This window comes from Ambystoma mexicanum, chromosome 5q (genome assembly GCF_040938575.1).
Source record: "Ambystoma mexicanum isolate Mex_15411 chromosome 5q, UKY_AmexF1_1, whole genome shotgun sequence".
NCBI lineage: Eukaryota > Metazoa > Chordata > Amphibia > Caudata > Ambystomatidae > Ambystoma > Ambystoma mexicanum.
Genome location: NC_090933.1, coordinates 1403487329 through 1403510003, shown reverse-complemented (window position 1 = coordinate 1403510003; position 22675 = coordinate 1403487329). Strand labels below are relative to the sequence as shown.

General features: G+C 43.7%; 1 protein-coding gene across 1 annotated transcript in view; it reads right to left on the bottom strand.

Moving 5' to 3' along the window:
* The window catches only part of LOC138498459 (fibrocystin-L-like), a 1772245-nt gene that overhangs the window by 1654818 nt on the left and 94752 nt on the right, over window positions 1-22675 (bottom strand). The window contains exon 4 of the mRNA XM_069622209.1: window positions 3060-3204. Coding sequence (XP_069478310.1) covers window positions 3060-3204 — 145 coding nt within the window. The remainder of the gene's footprint in view (window positions 1-3059; window positions 3205-22675) is intronic.

Below are 22675 nucleotides of genomic sequence, written 5' to 3'. Positions count from 1 at the left end.
TTCCATCTTCCTCCTGTACCAATTCCATGAAGCTAATGCATACGAGGGAAACATATCTTCATTCATGAAATGTTCTTAGCCTGGATTTCACTTGTAAAACACACCCATATAACACATAAAAGAAAATTGAGAGAAAAAATATGGCACAGCAAAATTATGAGGGTTGTGTAGGGAGTAAACCAGCAATCTATGATCTGTGGGTGGGCTCCCGAAAGCTCCAACTCAAACTTCCCTGGTGATACCACATGAACCTGTGTACATACTAATACCCTCGACCCCAGGGCACAGCACCCATAAGAACAAGAAACAGAAAATGTGCCCACAGTCAATGCTTCACCAAGGGATGTGCTGGAGGTATTGTATGGATCACAAGCTCTAAAAAAGAAAGTATAGGGTCATTGTCACACCTTTGCCTTTTCTGCCGTAAAGTAGGAGATATGGGGCTGGACCACAACTATTACAACTGCAGTTCCAAAGCCCACAAAGGCGATTTCAATCTGACCAAATATTGGAGTGTAAAAAAAGGGATTCTACCCCTCAGCCCTGTATTTCTTCATTCTGCTGCTGTGCTTCTGAGACTTTAGTGGACCCATCCTTTGAAGATCATTTGAGAGAGGCTCAGATTGCTGCAAAAAGGTGTGCACTGCTTTCCCCCTCTTTGTAGCAGAATCACTCCCATCTGGTCTCCTTTTCAGTATTTGTCTTAGTGTTCAGTTCTTGAGTTAGTCCTTTATCTCATAGTGACACCTACAATGCATCTATTTATGAGCATGTAGCAGGTTTTTGAGTTATATTTAGTACATTTCATCCAGTCTGTCTCCAATAAAACATATTTTTAGATCCCACTTCTGGATGTCTGGGTGCAAGGCAAAGACTTCTCTGTGCTTATCCATCATTGTTCTTGAGAAATCAGCAGATAAGTGTATTTATTTCCCCTCATTATGAACAGATTAATTTTCTTAAGTATTATACTTGTGTAATTGTGTCTGATTATGCAAATGGATGGCCTGGGAGAGTGCTTCGTACAGTTGCGCATTCTGATATAATGAGAAGTCTGGCTCTTAAGCAGTGGGTCAAAGTATAATTGTAGTAAAAATGGCAGTCTTCTCCGTGGAATGCACCAGACCATTGCCATCCAGGTCCTCAGGAACCCCAATAAATGTTCTCTCTGCAACTAAATAATTCCAGACTGTATTGATCAATGCTAACTCCAAAACCTTTTATTGCAGTTGCTCAAGACCTACTTCCTTTGTTTCCATACTGGAGAGTTGCTCCTCTGCATCAGTAAGTTGTCATGTCTGTGATTCAGAATGTTCTTAATTCATTGTAAATATCTGTTGCTCTTACTTGATCATGGCCATATTGTCTAGTGACCTGCCATTCGTATAAGCAGCAGATAAAGTACTATTCTCTTCACTGGCTCTAAAAGTAGATCCTCGTGATCATTCACATTACAGATATGTGTAGGCCATCCCCCACTGACAAGGAGGGGCCTCCATGCTTTGGAAGCCAATTACCCCATGATAGGCAGACAGTAGGGACTTAGTGGGACACCTGAGGCACACTAGCACACATTCCACAGTGAAAGCGACTTCTGTGAGTGGGGGGGGGGATCACCTCATGAAAACAATAGATGGATTATCAGACAGTGATTTAGATGTACATTAGAATGTAACATGTTGCTATGGGGTACCCAGGAAAAAAGAACGGTTTGCTAACAAGGGCCCCTTTTTCTATGGAGATGAGTTTTGATATGCCATTATGCCCAGAAGACAAATATACGACTGACAGTGCAAAAGCCTGTCTTGTCTAACAAGCTTATGTTTCAATGGATATGTTTTTCTCTTCTCATATGGATGCTATTCTGGACCGGTGACTGCTAATATTCATAAGTAGTAGAGGTGATGTCAGAGAAAGGTGGGGGCAGTGGTGATGGCCTTATTGATAAGGAACCCTACCCCACTGCCCATTCCAACGGGCCAAAGAGAGTGAGAGAAGTTGTAGTAAGTGTGTAGAGCCACTAGTGTAGCAGAGCCATGCAAGGAATTCAAGGTGTCTGTTATAGAAAGAGGTGAAAGACTGTGATAAGAGTCAAAGTGGCCAGTGGTGTAGGAAGAATTTATTCAGAGGGTTTTACCATCCCAGAGGCCAAGTGAAAGAGAGACAGGAGGTGGGGAGAGGAGCAAATGTTGTGGGGTAGGTGATTGGGCTAGATTAGATCGGAGATTGGGGAAAACAGGTGCGTCGGGTTTGAGGGGTGTGTGCAAGATGGGAATAGGTGTGAGTGAGGCAGAAGTTAGAAGAACAAGCTATGGCTGAAGGCTATGAGAGAAGGGAAGGAGAATAGTTAGTACAAGAAGGAAGATAGCGAAGTCAAGGTGCATAATGGATGCTAAAGGAAATGGGCGCGTAAATACACTGGAGGAAGGATGGAGCACAAGAGAAAGAGTGTAGGTTATTGAGCAAAAAGGGAAGAGGGTGGGCCTTATTGGGAAGGAGCAGGTCAAAGTTCTGAGTTGGGTTAGAGTGGGACTCTAGGTGAACAAAGGACAGTTAACAGGCGCAAGACAGCAAAGTCCCTTGGTTCTTCAAACTAACAGCAGTTCAGCTGTGAATGGAGATTCTGTGGGTCGATGGATCACTGTGTGTGGAAGCAGAAGTCAATTGAAGGATGACCAGAGAGAAGTACTGGTATGAGTAGTGGTTCTGGCTCTAGGCTCTGTTGGGACCGAACAGGCCCAGACAGAGAGTTGCACTTTGCTGCTTTTCGCCATTGAATGCAGACACTCTGGCTGGATGTCTAGGGGAGACTTAGCAAGGGCTGCAGTGTGTCACTTAGAACTCTGGGATCGGGTCAGAGTGATTACAATGGCTTCCAGTCTTCCTAGTGTCCTAGCGGCATGCAGGCAAGGTCCTGGTGTTGTACGCCCAGGTACCTTTGTTTTTTAGAAGACAGGTCCCTCACATGGCACTCAGGATTTTCTAGAAAAGTATGCTGTGCCAGAAATATATCTATATATATTAAAACATACATTCTATGAAAGTATATTAACTCATACCTGGTGGTGCAAATTATTACGTTGTCATCGCTGGAGCCTTTTTCCACATCACATGGAACTGAGCGTGTAAACGACACCAGCTGCACACTGTTACCTGTCTTGTCATTATCACCTCCGAGGTTGAATTGGTTTGAACCTAAAAAACCTGAAAGAATCATCCATATATTGGTTAAATGTGCATAATTGTTTTGTATCTCAGACTAATGGAATGTCAAAGAAAAATGATGGAGAAACTAAAGATTGATTAAGGTGTTGCTGTATGCATTCAGAAAATAGTGCATTACATACCCTAAAAATCCCCCAAATAAGACAGTTATGGTAGGTAGCTGGCCATATTTACTTATTTAGCCCATATTATATTTATTGTTTTAAACCTATGAAGCATAAATAGGGCATCAAAGTGCATCAGAGAGCCATACATCAGCATACATTTGTATACATTAACTCTCTCTCCCTAGATGCTCTCCTTCTAGAGCCCTCCGCTCGTCGTCCTCCAAATCTCTGCGGGTGAGACGTTTTTTCAAACAGAGATTCAGGGGTATATCTTTATCCTCTGAAGGTGCTTCCCTCTGGAACAACCTCCCTGCCCCTCTTGAGCCTGATCTCACTAAATTCCGGAAACTCCTCAAGACCTTCCTCTTCTCTTCCACTGTCTCTCTCCCTCTCCCCTGCTAACCCCCCATCTCTATTCCCTCCTCCTTCTCTGCCCTAACTCCGTCTGTTTGCTGGCTGGTCTCTTGGTGCACCTACAAAACCTCTTAGGTCCCCGACTCCCCCGCTAGTCCTTGCACTTGCTCCAGGGCCTCTGCACTCTACTCACCACTATTGCACTTCTGGATCTTGTTCCATGGGAAGGGGAACCTTGCTACACCTAACCTAGGGCGCTGCTTGACAATGCGCACTTGTTCCCCTCCCCCTCCCTTCCACTTCCTGGCTGCGCACTTACATTACCTAGAATGCACTAGGCCTAGTTCTCCTGGCGTAGTAGGGTAGTTTCTGTTTCTGTATGTTCCTCTCCTTCTGCCCCTCGTCCCTATCACCTCACTATTTGTTGTGCACTTGCACTATCTGGAAAAACTGCTGGCCTAGTATGGTAGCCTATGGAATGTATGTCTTCTCCCTCTCCTCCCCCCTTTCTCCTTCCTTCCTGTCATGCACTTCACTAGTAGTAATGCCTTCAGGACAGTATGCTAGTCATTATTTGCTAGATCATTCAGAATCTTCAAGGCCCAAGAATGACTCTGTATTCCCTTGTTCCCTTCCCGCCATGAAGCGCTTTGAAGCACTTCACTTGTGTATAAGCGCTTTACAAATAAACAATTACAATTACATTTATATTACAAACAATTCTTACATGCATTCAAATATCTACAAAGTGCAAGTGAAAATATTCGGTATCCCTACATATTATCCCCACCCAAAATATCGCCGTACATATGGTTGTTTGTCTCACCATCGGCGATATTTTTGGGGGGGATAATTTGTGGGAGCAGGGGTTGCGGGAGTGTCCCACACACATTTAAAAATAATGCAGGGGTTGCAGGGGTGTCCCCCGCAGGGTCCATGGCTCAATATCGCCCAAAAATATGGCAATATTTTTGTTTTGTGATATGTTTGCGGGGTTATTAACACATGGAACCAAATATTCACCAGAAAAATTAGAACTGAAGGCCAATTAACAATTTAGTATCATGTCCCTTCACTGCATGCTATATACCATAGACTATGAGCCCAGAAGCACGACTTATGGATTCAAGGCAGTCGTGCGTAAGGAGGGATCAGTGACACTAACCCCTGTATTGCCCTACAACAATGGGCTGTATCACTATAAGCAGTAAGTAAAAGGTCTTGTTGCTATATAATGATCCACAATTTTTACCTTCTGCATAATGAGAAGATTTGAGGTTCAAACTGGAAAAGCCTGCTAAGCAGCTTTGCGAGCATAGACTTTGTTTTGAATATATGCAGGAAATAAGGGCATAAGGATGTGCAGTGGTATGTAGGCCCCACCATGGATACCAGCAGCAACAGAGCCAACACCTACACTGGAGAATTTAGTAGAGAGACCTCACTTTGCACAGGCTAATCACAAGGCATCTAGAGTGGCAGTTTAAATCCCGACAGCCCTCAGCAAACCATATCAATACCAACAATTATTGCCTAGGAGCTTTGGGTCAACCTTGGCTTTTGGGATTTCAATACTGCTCTGGGTACTAATATACCCTTTTGAAAAGCAGCACACTTAAACAATGAATGTATTTATGTTAAGTAAATATATCTTCACTTCAGGTATTTTTTGACTTTAAATAACATGGCCTGCTATGCAGTAAAATACATCAGTCCAAACTGTGATGAGTGCAGTCAGTGCAGTCAGCACAGTTTTGATCAAAGTGAGTTATAACAGGTAGGCAATATTAGTGTGCCTTTTCTTACACAAACCCTAGTGCCTAAAACCAGGCACCACCTCTAATATCTTCTAACTCTGGTATCCCATGTTGATGTTAATCCAGCGACACTCTTCATGTCTTCCCATCCTTCCTTCATCTGCGCCCTGAAGCCTGTGGGTTCCGGTGCAATACAAACAAACCAACAAAAAAAAAATAATAAGATGTGCTAGGTACAGTATAGTTAGCATAAAACCCTGCTACCAATGCTATACAGATTGGTTATAGAAATCCTAGTAGGCACATTCAGTCCACTGATATATTACCATTAGCTCTAGGACAGCTTCCTTGATGCAGCAACCATCCAGACCCTTTCTATGTTCTCTATCATCCAATTGCAATGCTTACATGACTCTCCATCATCCTTTGAATAGGTTATAGTGACTTTTAAAAATTTGCATTCATTATTACCTTTCCATCCAGACAAGAATTGGGCATAGATACACATAAATGTATTTCTTGCATTTTTTGTTGTGTGTGTATGTATATTCAGCGAAAAACTTTGTTGAAGGGACGTTATGGTTAAGTTGCACTCATAAAAACATGAAATTCAATAAAAAGACTTTGCTAAAGGCACGTTATGGTTACAAGTAAAACCGAGAACCCACAGAAATTCACCAGTTATGGTAAACTGAGCAAACATAACTTGCACCACCACCTTGCACTGCTAAGATTAACACCCAGGGCATCACTTGTAACCATAGCGTCCCATTAACAAAGCTTTTCCACTGAATTTCATAGGTTTTTACCAGACCCCTCTTAATTTGCTACTAGTTCCTTATATTATACTCCTTGCAATTTAGCAGCTGTAGAGTCCGCGGACAGTATGAATGTCCATGGACATTGGGTAGCATTCACAAAACCCAGAAGCACAGGGGACAACAGAAAATGTTGTACCCTTCAACCAACAAACATACACCCATATTTAACGTTTTGTACACATCATTTGAAAGCATAAACATTAGTTTTTCATTTAGCATGCAACATAGTGGAATACACCAAGCAAAAACCATAACTGTACACCTCATATTATCATTTCAGTACAACTCTTCATACAGACTTACATAGACTAGGCGCTCATTCCAAAACACCCTCTACAAAATAGTAACTAGAAATGGCAAACACACTTGGGAAAGAATGAGTGATGAAAACATCTCTAATGGTAAACAATACATCTTTTACTATACCCAAGTAATGTAATTTATACAGCACTCAGTCAAATAATATTGTTTTCTCTTCTTATAGCACATACTTTACATGAAGAAACACCCCAATTTAATTATGGATAATCCCAAGAATCACACCTCAATTTAATTATGGATAATCACAAAGACAATCTCTGTCCCCAACTGCACACAATGAAATCATGATCTTGTCTGCAAAATTGGATGAACTCAGTCATGACTTTGTTATTAGAAATGTTTATTAGCACTATCCTTCTTGTACCTGTTCCCCGTACCTCCAGCAATCACCCCCATCAAATTACCCTCAGCAATCACCCCCATCAAATTTCCAAAATATAAATGAAAGACCCTTTGATGAACCCTGCAGATCATTGTATAGAAATTCCAAATTCTCCCAATTATGTTTCCATTTCAAGACCCCATTCCTTTCATAAACAAATGTATTTTTTATGCTACAAATATTGTGTATATTGTTTTTACATTTAAAAAAAATGTAAACCCAATTTAATAGTCCGTGGACCATAAGACTGTCCGGGATGTCCGTTCACGATGCACTTTTAATTAGTCTGTGTGCAACGCACCCATTTGCGGAAACCCACGCACATGCACCCGACGTCTCCTGCATAAGGGGTGCCCACAGACAGCCACCCCCCCACGGACATCATCATGTGACCATACCTGTGCAGCGTGTTGTCCTGTCCGTGGACGGTGTCCGTCACAGCGGACAGTTTAAAACAGCCAATCTAGGATGTATCAAGTTGAGTTGACCCTTTGAGAGCACCTAGTTTCATTCTTAGTTGATCTGGCAACTTTCCAAGGCATATTTTCGACTCTGTAGTCTGCTGACAGTCACGTGGTCCACAGGCAGTTCCTCTGAAGGGACCCACCCATTACTTTTAGTCATTATTAATATGGCATACCAGGAGAGAGCATATGATTTCTAGATCACCTTGCAAATCTTGAAACCTGCATCAATGGCATCTGCTATGGCCATCCCTACTCCTTCCCAGGGGCCACCACCACAAAAACCTGGAGGACCTGGAGAGGGGAGCAGGCATGGCTATGCAGAAGAGGAAGAGCAAGATGAGGTATAGGAAGTGCCTACTTCCAGCACCTGGAGTGAGTCATGGGTGTGGCAGCTTTTCACCACTGTTGGGGGGTGCACCGAAGGCTCGGGCAACCAAGGTGAGATGCACTGAGTGGGGGTCGTACTCCATCACGGAAAACCTGGGATGTACTCCTACAGGCCCACTTTAAGAACATTGAGAGGAGCAATCTCAAGGCCTAATGGTCCTTTTCAGCATCTACATATAGATTATGTAAATATGTTGCAAATATGCAACAGTTACAGGTACATGTTAGTGGTAGTATGTCCCTTTTCCAGGTGGATTGAGGCAGGTCCATGCACACACCCCGATGCCACATGTGCTGCCAAGATTCCTGTACGTAAGGTATTTCCTAGATGGGGTGTGTGCGAAGTCCTGCGGTTTGATAAATGGGCTGCCTTTTGTAAATGAGTTATTTGAACAGACAGTTCTTCTATTACGCATAAAACACACGTTTTCGTCTGCTTATCACTTACAAGCCAATGGTATCTGTGAGGGATTAAACAGACTTCTTAAGGAAAGGGTAGCAAAATAAAAATTACTTTGAAGAAGGGGTGGCTGCATTGTCTGCCGCTTGCTTTGTTTGCATTAAGAAACCAGCCTGGTTCAGATCACCACCTAAATCCTCATGAGTTGGTGACTGGACGCCACATGAGAATAGCCCTTGCTCCTCCCACTTGAATAGAAATGGTTGCCCACCGCATAGCAAAGACATTAGGTGATGAGATGCACAACTACTTAACAAATATGACCACTAGTGTTTCTTTTATTTCTCAACATATCAAACATCAGAGGGAAGGGTCAAAGAAGATTGAAGAAGACAGCCAAACAGTTGATCTAAATTGTTAAACCAGCCTAATTGGTATCCAGGGGACCAAGTGCTGGTGGAAATATTTACACACACTTTGTATAAACCCTGCTTTGAAGGGGCTGTACCTAGTAGAGGAGGTCACACCTATTGCAGTTAAACTTAAAACAGAATAGCCTGGCTGCATCCGAATGATGTAAAGCTCTACAAAGGAGAAACCCATACCCCTCCGACAACCACTGACAGTGAAGCAAGAGAAGAGGTTCCACTGATGACGACAAGATTGGCTACCAAGAGCAAAAACAAAGACTCGTCAGAATGAAATAAATGTTGGGACTTTTCAGCCATTCCAGAGTTTGAAGGGAAATACACATTGCAGTAATTCCAGAACAATTCTAGTTAGGAAAAAGGAACAACGTATTGGGGACAGAGCAACAAAGCATGCATATAACACTTCATGTTACCCATAACTGTAACGTTGCACACATTTATGTATGCTATTTTTACTTACATTCTCACGTCTTATCCAGCTTCAAGAAGACAACACGTGGCTCCTGTTACCTTTTTTTGAAATCCTAGAAACAGCCCTATTATTTTCAGAATTATTATTATAATTATTTGGCAATTCTTGTTATAAAAAGGAGTGATTTATAAAGGTGATAATAGTGCACATTGAGAAAAAGAGAACGTTTCAAGGTATAAGAAATACCATGCCAACAAGAAGATCAATATGTTTATTTGGAATAATCCTTGTAACATCATTTTGTACCATGATTTGTCTTTTCTTCCTTATTATTAATGACTCAGACAAATAATTATCAATAATACAGATGAAACATTAAGTAATGAGACTTCCATGATTATCCCTAACAAAGATAATGGTGACATTTTCCCTAATATTTCTAAACAAGTTGTTTGAGCAAAAAGAGATGCTGAGTAGAATAATGAGGACATAAACTCATATCTTGATAATTCATCTCATTTAAAGAATAATATGTGGTATAAGCACATGAAGAAGCTGGGGAGGAGAATGTCAGATGAAAGCTGCTACGCGTGTTCTCTCATCCCTTATGCCAGGAACACAGCCAGGACATTCATTGCAAGAGAACTACCTATCCATGATGCAAGGTGTCTCCGTCATTTAGCAGCTTGCACAACAAGAGGACAATTTGAAGGAAAATGGGCAACCCTAAGATGGAGCTCAAGAAATACATTCCCATGTGAAGATGAATATGTAAAAAAGTAGAAGGTGGAAAAAGATCCAGCTTGGATGAATCGAATGCTCTTGTACTCACTCACTGGCATGACTGGAGATCAGATAAGGATTTTTGAACAAAAACGACTGAATTCTGTAGACAACTGGGAAACGCCAGGATGTTGGGAGACAACTCACATGTTAGTGTATGGACAAGTGGCAACCAGCAAAGGATGGGAAGATGGAATGCTAGCCTGTAGCACACATTTATTGATGACTGCACCAGTTCAGATAGTGCAAATAGTGAAAGACAAATGTCTGAAATCATGGGCCAAGTATTCAACATGGGTCAAGAATGAAACAGAGGTCTGATTAAAGTTGGAGAAAATAAAGAATGCAAGCAGATCATTGATGTACCAGGAATGAATGGAGGAGCTGCTGTGCGGAAGGGCCACTATTGGGCCTGTGAATCGAGAGCATATATGCAACTGCCTAAAATTTGGAGAGAATATGTTCTATTAGTATAGAACATATTCTATTACTATACAAAATATTCTCCCCATGCTCTCCCTGTGTTACTGCAAGATTCACCAGAGTGATCTCCATATTGAAGACTTTACGAAAATGGATGTACACCAAAGAAATAAGAGGTTGCTTAACCTCCTTCGACTGAAGAGAGAGAACTATTTCTCAGCAAAATCAATAAAAGCTTATGAGAATATTCCAAATGAGTATAAACTATTTGTTAAAACGGCAATGATATTTACATCCATATTTATGCCAGGACTTCAGACTGCAGTGAATGCCAAGTGATTACAGATCACCAGATGGGAGCTGCTACAAACAATTAACATAACAATAAAAGGATTTAAAGTGATTCAAGAAGAATTGAAGGGCATTCGATTGATGACCCTCCAGAACAGGTATGTCTTGGATTTGATTACAGCAATGGAAGATGGTGTTTGTGCAAAGATTGGGCCTTCTTGCTGTATGTACAAACTTGCACATGATGGAGATAATGGAACCCTGACAGAGACAATAACTATGTTGTGAAATGGAGAAAGAAGCAGAGACTGAAAGAGATGACCGGACATTGGATATTCTGTCAACCATCTGGGGAGGGCTGCCATATGACTTGAACTGTGGATGGACACATAAAGAATACCAGTCATCTGAGGGGTGGGGGAGACAAATATATGGAACTCGAAGAAACCACAGTGTGAAGAGAAGGTGGAGAAGATTGAGGAGGTGGTTGAGGACTCGACTAGAGGGGGGAATGTAGAGAGGCATATGATGTCATCTCTAGTTCCTGCCCCCTCACCTCCATCATACTGGAGGAAAAGCAGGAAGACCTGTGCACGACACCAGGTATTGTATTATCCCAATACTGCATCAAAGATATGAGAGACGTTATGCACTTAGACAGTCGTATTGGATATACCTTCGCACTGAGATGGCGGAAGGATGTCTGCATACACCATTGGACATAGAAGACATAGAAGAGCTGTGAACAAGGTTTGACAAGTGCAGAGGAATGTCATGAAGAAATGATACAAAGATACATTGAAACAATATGCAAATACTCAAAGAATGAAGATGTAAATTGAAGTTAACAAAGTGATCGGATATAAAGATATGAAGAAATGATATATGCTGATGAAAGATGGGAGGCTAATTGACCAAAGTGGGCAGTGGTCTGACGACGTTCTCCGCACCTGGGTTTCTTTTTGCTTACATGCTTCTAACGAGCCGGATGTCCAAGGTTGGAAGAGAATGACAACCAATGATAAGGGGCTATGTAGCAGTGTTCTATAGAATGTTGCAGAAGCCAATGCACTGGTATTATTCTGCTATAATCTGTATTATACGTATTTAGCGGTAGTTCAAGGCATGCCTACCAGATAAGGGGCAGCCAATGATGTTATTAACACTTATGCATACTGTAGGTATACATATTCCCCTAACCAATCCCTTCTCTATCTAGGTTTAACTGTTTGCCGCCTAGGCTGACATCATAGCTGACATACATCGAAGTATAAAGATTTTGTGCAATCAAATTGTATCTGAGTGTGAGTGAGCTGCAATTTGTATGGTCACCAGATTTCCCTACTTTATTTGAGCTGACAATAAAGTAGTACTTTGCCATATTCTTTGAGTATGTCCAGTTATTTGGGCCTCAGATCATTTATTAGTAATTCGATCTGGTACTTGGAATGCTCCAGGTGCTATTGCAAAAGTTGGAGAAAAACAATCAGTTGCAAATACAACCCGAATAGAAAACAGCACTTTCTTTAAAAATTGCCAAAAAGTACATAAATACATTATTGATATCCCAGTTCATTCTGTGGGCTCACTTCCTGAGTCAACCAAATCAGTCGGCCAGTGGGCGACAGCCTTTTACATAAATTGGTGAAATATGGCTACTGGCCAAGGCCAAATGGCATGGCCAGTGGGCCATCATTATTTAATCCTATGGGTAGAGTAATAACAAACATAACACAACCCTTGATAGTTAGTGACAAAATTTGGTTAAACAGACAGATAAGGTGCAACAATTTATCACAACAATGCCTATGCAATTTGATTGGTGTTGGAAGTGAAGCAAACACTAAATCCTCCCGTTTTCAGCCCCTGAGCACATAGATAATTACACAGATTGCATCAGCAACGACATCATAAATTACATCATGTATGACCTCAGCGGTAGATTTGCTGTGTAGAGTTGCTGTGTCTTCCAAAACCCACCGAATTTCATAGGTTTTGTTGTGATAAATTGTTGCACCTTAAGTGCCCTTTAACCAAAGTGGTTTCACTGAAACACTACACTACAGATTGTTCTTGCATTTGGTGAGCTGGTGCAAGTGAATCTAGTTCTCTTGACTTAAGGCCCACCCACATGCCAATCACTTGTAATCTTTTGGTGCCTTCTTGTTTTGCCACCTTTGTCCCTACATAAACAGCACTCATTTTGCTTTGCATTTGGTGAGCTGGTGCAAGTATCTATAGGTCACGTGACCTTGGCCCCAATCACTTGATTAGACCCGTCTCTTCAATTCTTGCTTAACTCTTAGATCAAGGGCATCTCTCGCCTGGGTTCTAAGGGAGAAGAGCAGACAATGAAAAGGACAGCTCCTGTTTGGACATGTTCATACCGGAAGGATCCTAGACCAGAACCCCTGCTCCTCTAACATCGAATATGCGTTTCAACCCTCTCTCCCAACAGCCCATCCCCACTATCACCATTCATCGCCAACCATGCTGCTCACCAGCAACATCATTGGCACCGCAATGCAGCAACCTCACCCACATCATCACAGACCCCATCAGCACTCCGTCATCCACCACTACACAACTACTGATGGGCCCCCAATGTCCACCTCAATCAACCATGCCGCAGACATCGCTGGCCTTATCACCACACAAGACTTGGTCTCCATCTTCATTACCAAGACCTGGATGACATCTACCTCTACACACATCTTAGATGTCCTCATTCCCAACCACTTCAGAATTCTAAATCGGGACCGTCTAAATAAGGTGGATGGATGCTTCGCCATCATTGACAATGCATCATGACCATGCACCCAAGTGGATGTCGGAACCATCAGCTCTTTCAAAAAAAATTCTGCCATTCCCCACTCTCTCCAATAGAAAGTCTGTTTACATCTCGCCTCCACCCAAGCCCAACACCTCCTTCATCAAAGACTTCATGGACTTGATCACCATCATGTCTCTCATGCGCACCAGCAACATCTTCCTGACTTTAACGTCCCTGGCAACTGTGGCGGGTCAGAAGAAAGACAGAGACTTATATCTTCCATTAAGGACTTTTATTGAACAAACCGAAATGAGATAAACTCCTGACTATCTCAAAACAACATGTTTTCCCTACTGAATACAAACTAACTAGGTTGGTCATAAGTCGTCGGTGAGTCCAAAAGGAAGAACTTTCCTCTGTCCAAAGCTAATCTATTCTGTCCCTACCATTATCAAAATAAACTAAGGCACAGAAGAATGACTCCCTTCTCCTGTGGTCTGCTTTTCAGCACAGTCACTTTAGTAACTTATTCAAAGGTAGTTCTTTTTGACTACTCTGATCGGTTTGTGATACAGGGTGGTTGATATATTGTGTTCAGCGGTAGCCACCAGACAAGCTAACTCTAAAAAGAGAATGGGCCTCATTACGGGTCCAGCGGTAACCCTGCCGGTGCTACCGGTGGGTTGCCGCTGGACCTGTAATAATTTACTGGTGTCTGACTTCCCGGTGTCACCGGGCCATTACAAGTCCGGCGGCTGGGAAGTCAGGTGGCGGTACATTTGTTAATCCCCATTCCCATAGAGTCCTATTGGACTCTATGGGAGTGGGGATGAGGGAGCACCAGCACTGTTAGCAATGGTGCTCTCATGGCAAGTCTGCCTAACGGGGCCGTTGCACCCAGCAGGGTCAGCCCTGTTGGGCAGGTGGTTCCGGCAGGCCGACTTGTAGTTTGACCGTCCAGAAGCAAGAGTTCCAGTGAGCTTACAGGCACCCTTGTTTCCGGACCATCAAACATGTAATGAGGCCAAATGTATCATTTTGATTGTTTTAGAGTGCAGCTCAACTAAGGGAACCTAGGCCTTATAGTATGTCAGAACAGGTTCCCTTGTTATAAGCGCAACTCACATAAATAGGAAACATAGTGCATGATATTTACTGTCTAGGTTTTTAAATATATTGGTTGGTAGAATATATGTTACTTGGTTACATAGTGACGAAAGGAGTGTTAGTAGATTAGTGACTTGTCAATCTGACATATTACTCTAATATGCCACCAACTCTTATGGCCACAAAGGTTTGCCCGCTGGGCTTTCTCATGGCGTATTGTTTTGTAGGTACAAACAATGAATCTTTGCTTTCTTCGAATTGGTCAGTTTTTATTCCATGTCTGTGTCAGAACGTTGCTGATCTATCTCTTGTCAGTGCGTTCTTATGCTTGGTGTGTTCAAAGTTTCCCATGGGTGGTTCTCACCTCCATATTGGTGGGAGGGGTTTCCTTTGTGTGTCGTGATTCAGATCCCCATTCTAGTTTTCGTTGCTCCGTTCTGACACAGACTTGCAAAAATGACTTTGATCAGTTCAGAACTAGTGCTCTTCAGTTTCTCAATCGTGTTTTTGACACCTTGGTTCACCCCTCTGAAGGTATTCTATGCTCTTTGTTTGTTGCATTTGATCCTTTTTTCCTCTACACAATGTCCACTCTTTTCCCTGGGTAGGCTAGCTAGAAAGACTCTCCAAAATATTCTCACTTTCCTCTTTCACTTCACTGTTACTGGGACGAGTATGAAGGTTCCAATAATGATTCTCACTTGTCTTCCCTCCTTTGGTCTCACTTGGATGAGTATGAATGTTCCAGTAATGATTCTCACTTATTTCCACTTCTTTGAATTTACTGGGACGAGTATGAGGTATGAGTTTCTTAGTGTTCTCTGTTATTTTGTCTTTTCTGAGACAAGTATGATTGTTTCAGCAATGTGAATCACTCTTATTCAATACTTGACTAATACTAGGACAAGTATGACTCTTACACTCATTGTAATCGATATCCCTCGCAAGTCGCCCGCCTTCACGGTTACCTCTTTCTCTTGGGGTTAGCGTCACCTGGTTCACAATCAGGATGGGATCCATTCTTCGGTTAGTCAGGTTGGCTTTTTCACTTTTCGACTTGTCTCCACTCTACCCACTCCACGGGGATCACAGGTTAGTGGTCTCAGTATTGTCTACCAGGGTTCGGTCATGCCACCACCATCCTCTCACTCGCTTTTAGTCTCAACTTTACTCTGCTGCTCCATGGGGCTACCAGGTAAGGTGTATTGCCGTTGTTAATGGACTGCCTAGTCCACCTGTCTTTGATGACACCACCTTTCTCTCATGGCCCGCTCTGTGGCCCTTCTGTCGCTCGCTCAACTTCTCCTCTTTCTCATATACATGAGGGTGTATTACCCGGTCCCAACCTCCAGCTTCTTCTACCTATCTGAAGCAGTGTGTTTCTGTCTCGTTCAGCTATGTCCTCACAGCAGATTTGAATCTCCCGGGCTCCTCTCTCTCTTCCGCTATGTCTGCTTAGTGTTGTGAACAGGTTTGTGGTCTCAGCATCATTGGTGGACTCAGTAGTCCACTGACCCTTGGTCCCACCACCACCACCTAGGACTTGGTAACCTATGTGAGGTTTTCAATCCCTCAGCTCTTCTCACGTGTCGTCTTCACTCAGCAGCTTTCTTCTACTCTTGGAAGCTGTGCGTCCCGGTCTTGCTCAGCTCTCCTCGCACAGCTGATCCAAAACTCCCAGGGCTCTATTTCTGACAGGATTCCTCCTCCTCTATTCATGATGCTTTGCTTGATCTTTGCCGGTGGAGTGTCAAAGTCCCTTTTCTCTGTTGTCTGAGTAAACTGCATTACTCAGACAGACAATCGTCTTGTCAGAATTGCTTTCATATTCTTTCTCATGTTGATCTAATGTTTCTACTCTACAGTAGAAAACATTAACTTGTTCTTCATGTCCCCTTTGGATAGAAGTTGTTGGTGATGGGTTTTGGGTGAATAATTTAGGGAGTTCCTCAAATGCTCTCCCCTGAGGAGAAGTGACAAAACCCCATGATCGTCATATAATAAAGGAACAAAGTATGTTAATGAAAATGTCCACTACCTACTCGACACTCTGACCCTCACACAGCACACAAAAGACCCAACTCACAGGAAAGGTATCCCTGGCCTCATTGTCACTCATCTGCCCATCTCCCATCACAGTGTTCCAATCCTGCTCAACTGGTTAGACCGTCTGGCAATACCCTTTGTCATTAGTCACACCAACCTAGTAAAGCACACCCATCGGAAACCCAGCAAACAAGGCTAAAAACATCCCATACCTTCTCAGTGGAGAGCCTCATGAAAGACTTCACGGAGCCCCACCTCGCATGGACCGATCTACCTCTGGCGGACCAGGACTGTGACTTGCTTATCCAAGAACTCAACTGCACTCTAAAAACCATCATAAACCTCCATGCCCCAGTGAAGCAACGCACCCTCATGCCTAAACCTTCTGCTCCCTGGTACATGCAAGAGCTCAACTTAAAAAAAAGAACCTTCAAAAAAGAAGAAAAGACTTGGTGAAAATCTTTCAGTTTATACATCCTCGCCCTGCTCAAGGAACACCATGTTACACATAGACATCTGATAACCACTGCCAAAGCCAAGTACTGTGCAAATACCATGTAAGGTCAGCAATGAAAGCACAGCCTTCTTCAAAGCCATCAAGCACTGCACTGCTCAAGGAACACCATGTTACACATAGACATCTGATAACCACTGCCAAAGCCAATTACTGTGTAAATACCATTTATAAGGTCAAAAATGAAAGCACAGTCCTCTTCAAAGCCATCAAGCACTGCATTAACACTTTGCCTGACCCATGCGCACTGCGCTCCATCTAAAAATCCACCACCATCAAGACTTTTTTCATCAAACAGATCAGCAAAATCTGCCAACACATAGACATCAATGCCACAACTGACAGCACTCTACACATTCCACAACACTACCTGGACAACTTTCAAGACATTCACTATGGAATACCACACTGCCACCTTAGCATCCCTCAAGACCACAACATATGCAGACGACATCCTACCTGCCTCCATACTCCAGATCCCTTCTGACTGAAGCACTCCTCACTTACCTGACAATCATCAACAGCTCCCTTACTCAAGGCACCGTTCCCTTGACCCTCAAACTTGGACAAATCATGCCGCTTTTCAAGGAACCAACACTGGACCCTTACATTCTTAGCAATTATTGTCAGATCACCCATCTTCCATTCGTAGGTAAGATCGTTGAGAAATCAGTAGCCACGCAACTCCGCCAACGCACCGAAAACTATGACATCCTTTAGTCCTACCAATTCGGCTTCCAACCCAGATGCAGCCCCATCAACAATGCCCTTAACATCCTTGTGATGCCCATCCTTTCTGCCTGGTTCATCCTGACCTCTCAGGAGCATTCATCACAGTAGCCCACCAGACATTCACCGACAGTCTACATCACCGCATGGGGATCAGCAAGATCATCCTCAGCTGGTTCAAATCCAACTTTGCTAACCGCCAGCAGTTCATCCAAATCGATTCCTCCTGATCACCAACTCTACTGATCCCCTGTAGAGTACCGCAGAGATCCATCCTCTGCTCCGTGATCTTCCGTCTTTACTTGGAACTGCTATGATCCGGTTCTTGTCCTGGCTACATACGTCATCCACTTTCGCCAATATGCAGATGACCTTCAGTTCTACCTCATGATATCCTGCATTGAAGACATGAACAAGCTCAAGGACTGCCTCACATTGATCCAGACCTGTATGTCCAGTGCTTATCTGAAGTTCAACCCCCGGAAGACAGAATTTCTACTGATGACCAAAAATATTGAACACTCTGACATCCAGACCTGGTTCTCTGCTATGAACCTCAAGGGCTTCACACCTCATCTTGCCACCTGAACCAAGTCTCTTGGGTTAGACATTGACAGGCACCTCTACTTCAATCAGCACATAGTAAGGAAGCCACAAACGGCTTGGTACTGACTTTCTCTCCTGTGGAAAATGAAATCATTAATCCCAGAAAAAAATCAGATCTGCTGTTCAAGCCTTGGTCCTCTCCAACCTAGAAGGTGGGAATGCCCTTTTGGAAGGACTGCCATGCCATCCCTGAGTTGTGTCCTGCATGCTGCAGCATGACCCATAAAAATATTCTGCCAATTCGACCACATCAACCCGACCATCATCAAACTGAACTTGCTTCTGCTACAAGCATGTATCATCTTTAAATCCTGCTGCATCATCTACAAGGCTGTCGTACTGAAGTCCCCCAAGATACTTCACTCAGCATCGCCAGAGGCCTATGAACAATCAGATGTAAGGGCATGTGCAAACTTCAACTCCTCTGGTGCAGGAAGGAAAGAGCTAGAAGACCGCTCTTCCCTGTATATGCCCGGGTCTCTGGAACCCCTGCCCCATCAACACCAGACAAGCTGACTTGCTTTGACATTTCAAGAAAGAGCTCCCGACCCTCCTCTTCTAGGAATGGCTCGCCCCTATCACCCAGTTCACACACTCTCCACCTAACCTGAGACTGTGATCTGGTCCCCCGGTTTCCTATGCTGGTTGCTTGTAGATCCCTTGCTGGCAAATTGCCCACCCTTCACCTTCCATGTTGTTAGCTCCTTGTTTCCTTGCGTCTCTGTTTCCCCTCAACCCTTTTTAAAGTGCTCTGTTGCTTCACGAAGCTAGGTCTGCGCACAAAAGTACCCTAATAATGATAAGAATAATAATCATAATATACACACACAAACACATTAATATATAAAAGTGTTAATAAAAAAGAAAACAAAAAGCTGAATTTAGGCTAACAAAGTAATGTATGTGCAACCAAAATACTCCATGAAGAATAGCTCAAGAGTGTCCCCAGTGTTAAGAGAAACGATAACACTCACATTAATATTAGCTAAAATCCTAATAAATGCATGGTGAATTAATTCCAAACACAGTCCCATCACACGTGACCCATAATTGAAGAACACTGCCTATTCATTGTCAACAAATACAACTATGACACCTGCCTTACTCCTTATACATATCCCCACAAACGAGGCGCCACGCAAGGCCAAATACAAAGACATCACTATGGCTCGTGGCCTTGAAATGAGGGATGGTATCTTCTTTAATTGAAAGGAAAACAGTCTGCGGACCTCTCTACCCCTACTCCTGTCAGGCTCATGTCTTGACGGCCTGTCAATTATCCAAGGTTGGTCAATAAGAAGCCAACCAATCAGAACCCTTAATGCTAGGCTGCTCATTACGTATAATGCCAACCAATTACATATTGTAGAGATGATGGGCCTCATTACGAGTCCGGCGGTAACCGCGGCGGTAAAACCGCCTGGTTACCGCCAGACTCGTATTACCATTCCGCCTCCATGACTCCCGGAATTACCAGGGCATTACAGCCCTGGTGTCCCGGGAATTCCGGAGGTGGAATTAGGTAAATCCCCATTCCCATTGAGTCCGATAGGACTCAATGGGAATGGGGAAGTGGAAACACCGGCACCATCTCGTGTTGGTGCTGGTGTTTCCACGTCCGCCTGCAGGCGGGAGGTGTTCAACCCGCCAGGTCAGACCTGGCGGGAAGATCACCTCCCGCCTGCAGGACTCGGGATCGGGTGGTCCGGAATTAACAGTGGCGGCGGGTTTACCGCCACTGTTAATTCCGGACCGCCCGACCTGTAATGAGGCCCGATGTCTTTTAAATGTTATCTATTACTTAGAGGTGGTCTTAGGAGGTGCCATCAGATTGTCATAACCCAATGAAATATGTTACACTTATAGAGTCTATGGGCCTGATCACGACTTTAGCGGTAACGCCGGCGGTATTACCGCCAGTGGTATTAGCCCTACCGCCGAATTCTCCGGCGCTAACAGCGCCGGATCACGAGTTCGGCGGTAATGTAATTCCTCATTCCCCATTGAGCCCATTCGGGAATACCCCATTCCCCATTGGGCTCAATGGGGAAATTTCGCGCACTTACGCAAATTTTCGGTGGGTTTCCCCCCAGCCAAGAGCTGGGGCGAAATCCGCCGAAGTCCTGATTTGGCGGACCCTTAAATCCGGTGGTAATAGCACGATTTAAGGGTTACCGCCAAAGTCTAGATGAGGCCCTATATGTAGCCAATCCCCTTAACAAATCCCTAGTCCCCTAGTCCCCGTAGGTTTTGTACTGAGAGATTAGGTTGTGATGTCAGCAATGATGAGTTTTGATTTTTTAATCCGTTAGCTCCAATACTTTTATGCTTGTATGCTGTCCCTGCTTTATTTTGATGATGATAAAGCTGGGTTTTGCATTGTACTTTGTCTATTCTCGTTACTGAGTCCAGTTTGATCTGGCTCCAGAACCTCTGTGTAATTTGGCACTTTCCTGGCCGTCTCAAAAGATGGCAGCAAAGGTGATGGTTCGCTAGGCGTAGCCGGATTGTTGAGGGGTCCCTACCATGGCCCAAAGACTACGGAGGGGGCCTGTGGTGGGCGGGCTTGTGCATGACAAAGAAAGGTCGACAGGAACCCCCTTGGCAAAAGTCCTGTCTGGTCCCTGCAGGACGCTCTGTACAGCAACTGACTCGTAGGGGAGACTCACCACCGAACACCCTCAGGGGATTCACGGATGTAAGTATGATATTGGCTTGGAAAAGTGGGGAGAGGGGATTGCTTGTATATTGGGGGATTGTGATGAAATTAAGAGGTAGCTTCTGACAATGGTCAGAAAAGATCACACAGTACACCTCGTTGTAGGGTAATAATAAGAGATGGATACCTCTCCAGGAGTTGAGAAGACGCCCCTAGTGTATTTATTTGTGTTGTAATTACTGGTGTTAGCCTCATGTTGTAAAATAGCTTCGACCTTGTCAAAAGTGTATTTTATTGTGCATATTGGTATCTATTGTGAAGGACGTGATGTTGTGGTGTGGACCAAGGACTGTGGTTCAGTTGGGGGAGCAGAGAGGTGGGGCTCCTCTGAGCATAAGTGGTGGGTGTGGTGTCACTCAGAAGGTTTGGAGGGAACAGTGAGGTGGGGCTGTTCGGAGTGTGAATGGCGTTTGTGGTGCTGCTCTGAAGCATTGGGTGACACAGGCGGTGTGGTCTCGGAGAGAGACACAGAATTATTAAGTGCAAGAGAAGTATTGTTGGGGAAGGGTGTGAACGGGAGATAAGAGGGTGAGAAAGAATTGAAATAAAATTTGGTAAGTATCGGTAAGTTAAACTGTGACGTGTTGCTATGGGAGACACGGCTATTATTCACCTATGCAAAGTATTACCCTGGTAGAAGGACACAATCCTTAAGTACCACACGCAGTGAGTGCGGGACACTGCGGGCAAAATGTTTATGTCCTGGCCACAGGAAGATACTTATTCGAAGTCAGTACTGCAACACATATGTACATATTTACATGCAGTGTATAAGGGAAAATAGTTGCAGATTCGACTAGCCATTCTGCAACTGTTGAAAATGTATGGGGAAATGACAGAGGAGCCACCCGTGAAATAATGGATGCTTATTCAGCATGGTGAAGGTGGCATAGCACCCACGGCTCCTCCTTTTCCTCCCCAGAACAGTGATCCATCTTTGGAAGCATAGGGATTATATCCATTACAAGCATTAAAAGCACTTTTGGGGTATGATACGATATGATATGATATGATATGATATACAGCATTTATAACGTGCCTATACACAAGTGTTTCAAAGCGCGACGAGGCAAGGGAGGGGAAACAAAGGGAGGACAGACAACGATCCTACTAGTCCAGGTGTCATTCAGATTGCGCAAGTGCATGGTACACTAATTCCACATATGCGCCCCTCGCATACAGTAGTGAAACATTATAAGTGGAGAACAAATAAGAAAGCAAAGACCAGTGTCCACAAATGTAGAATAGGAAGAGCACCTCAATATACAGTCAAGGCTAGTAGTCGAAGTGTGTGGGAGCCGCTAGGCCGGCGGGGAACATAGTTCCACTATTTATTTTCGTACGCTTCGACCACTGGGCATTACTAACCATGACAGAGTGTCTTTTAATAATTGGTGAGCCGACGTATGGAGAGCACTTAGGAACAGTACCCAGACTCATCAGACATGAGTGCAATTATGGCTCGTAAAATGAGGGCAGACAGATCCAACGTCCAATATTCGGATATCCCGGAAAAATGGCTGTTAGGAACGAGAACCATGGGACAAAACATATCTATTTATTATCACATTTTATGTCAGAGACTTCCTTAGCAAGTGCAAAGACAATTGAGGAAGATAG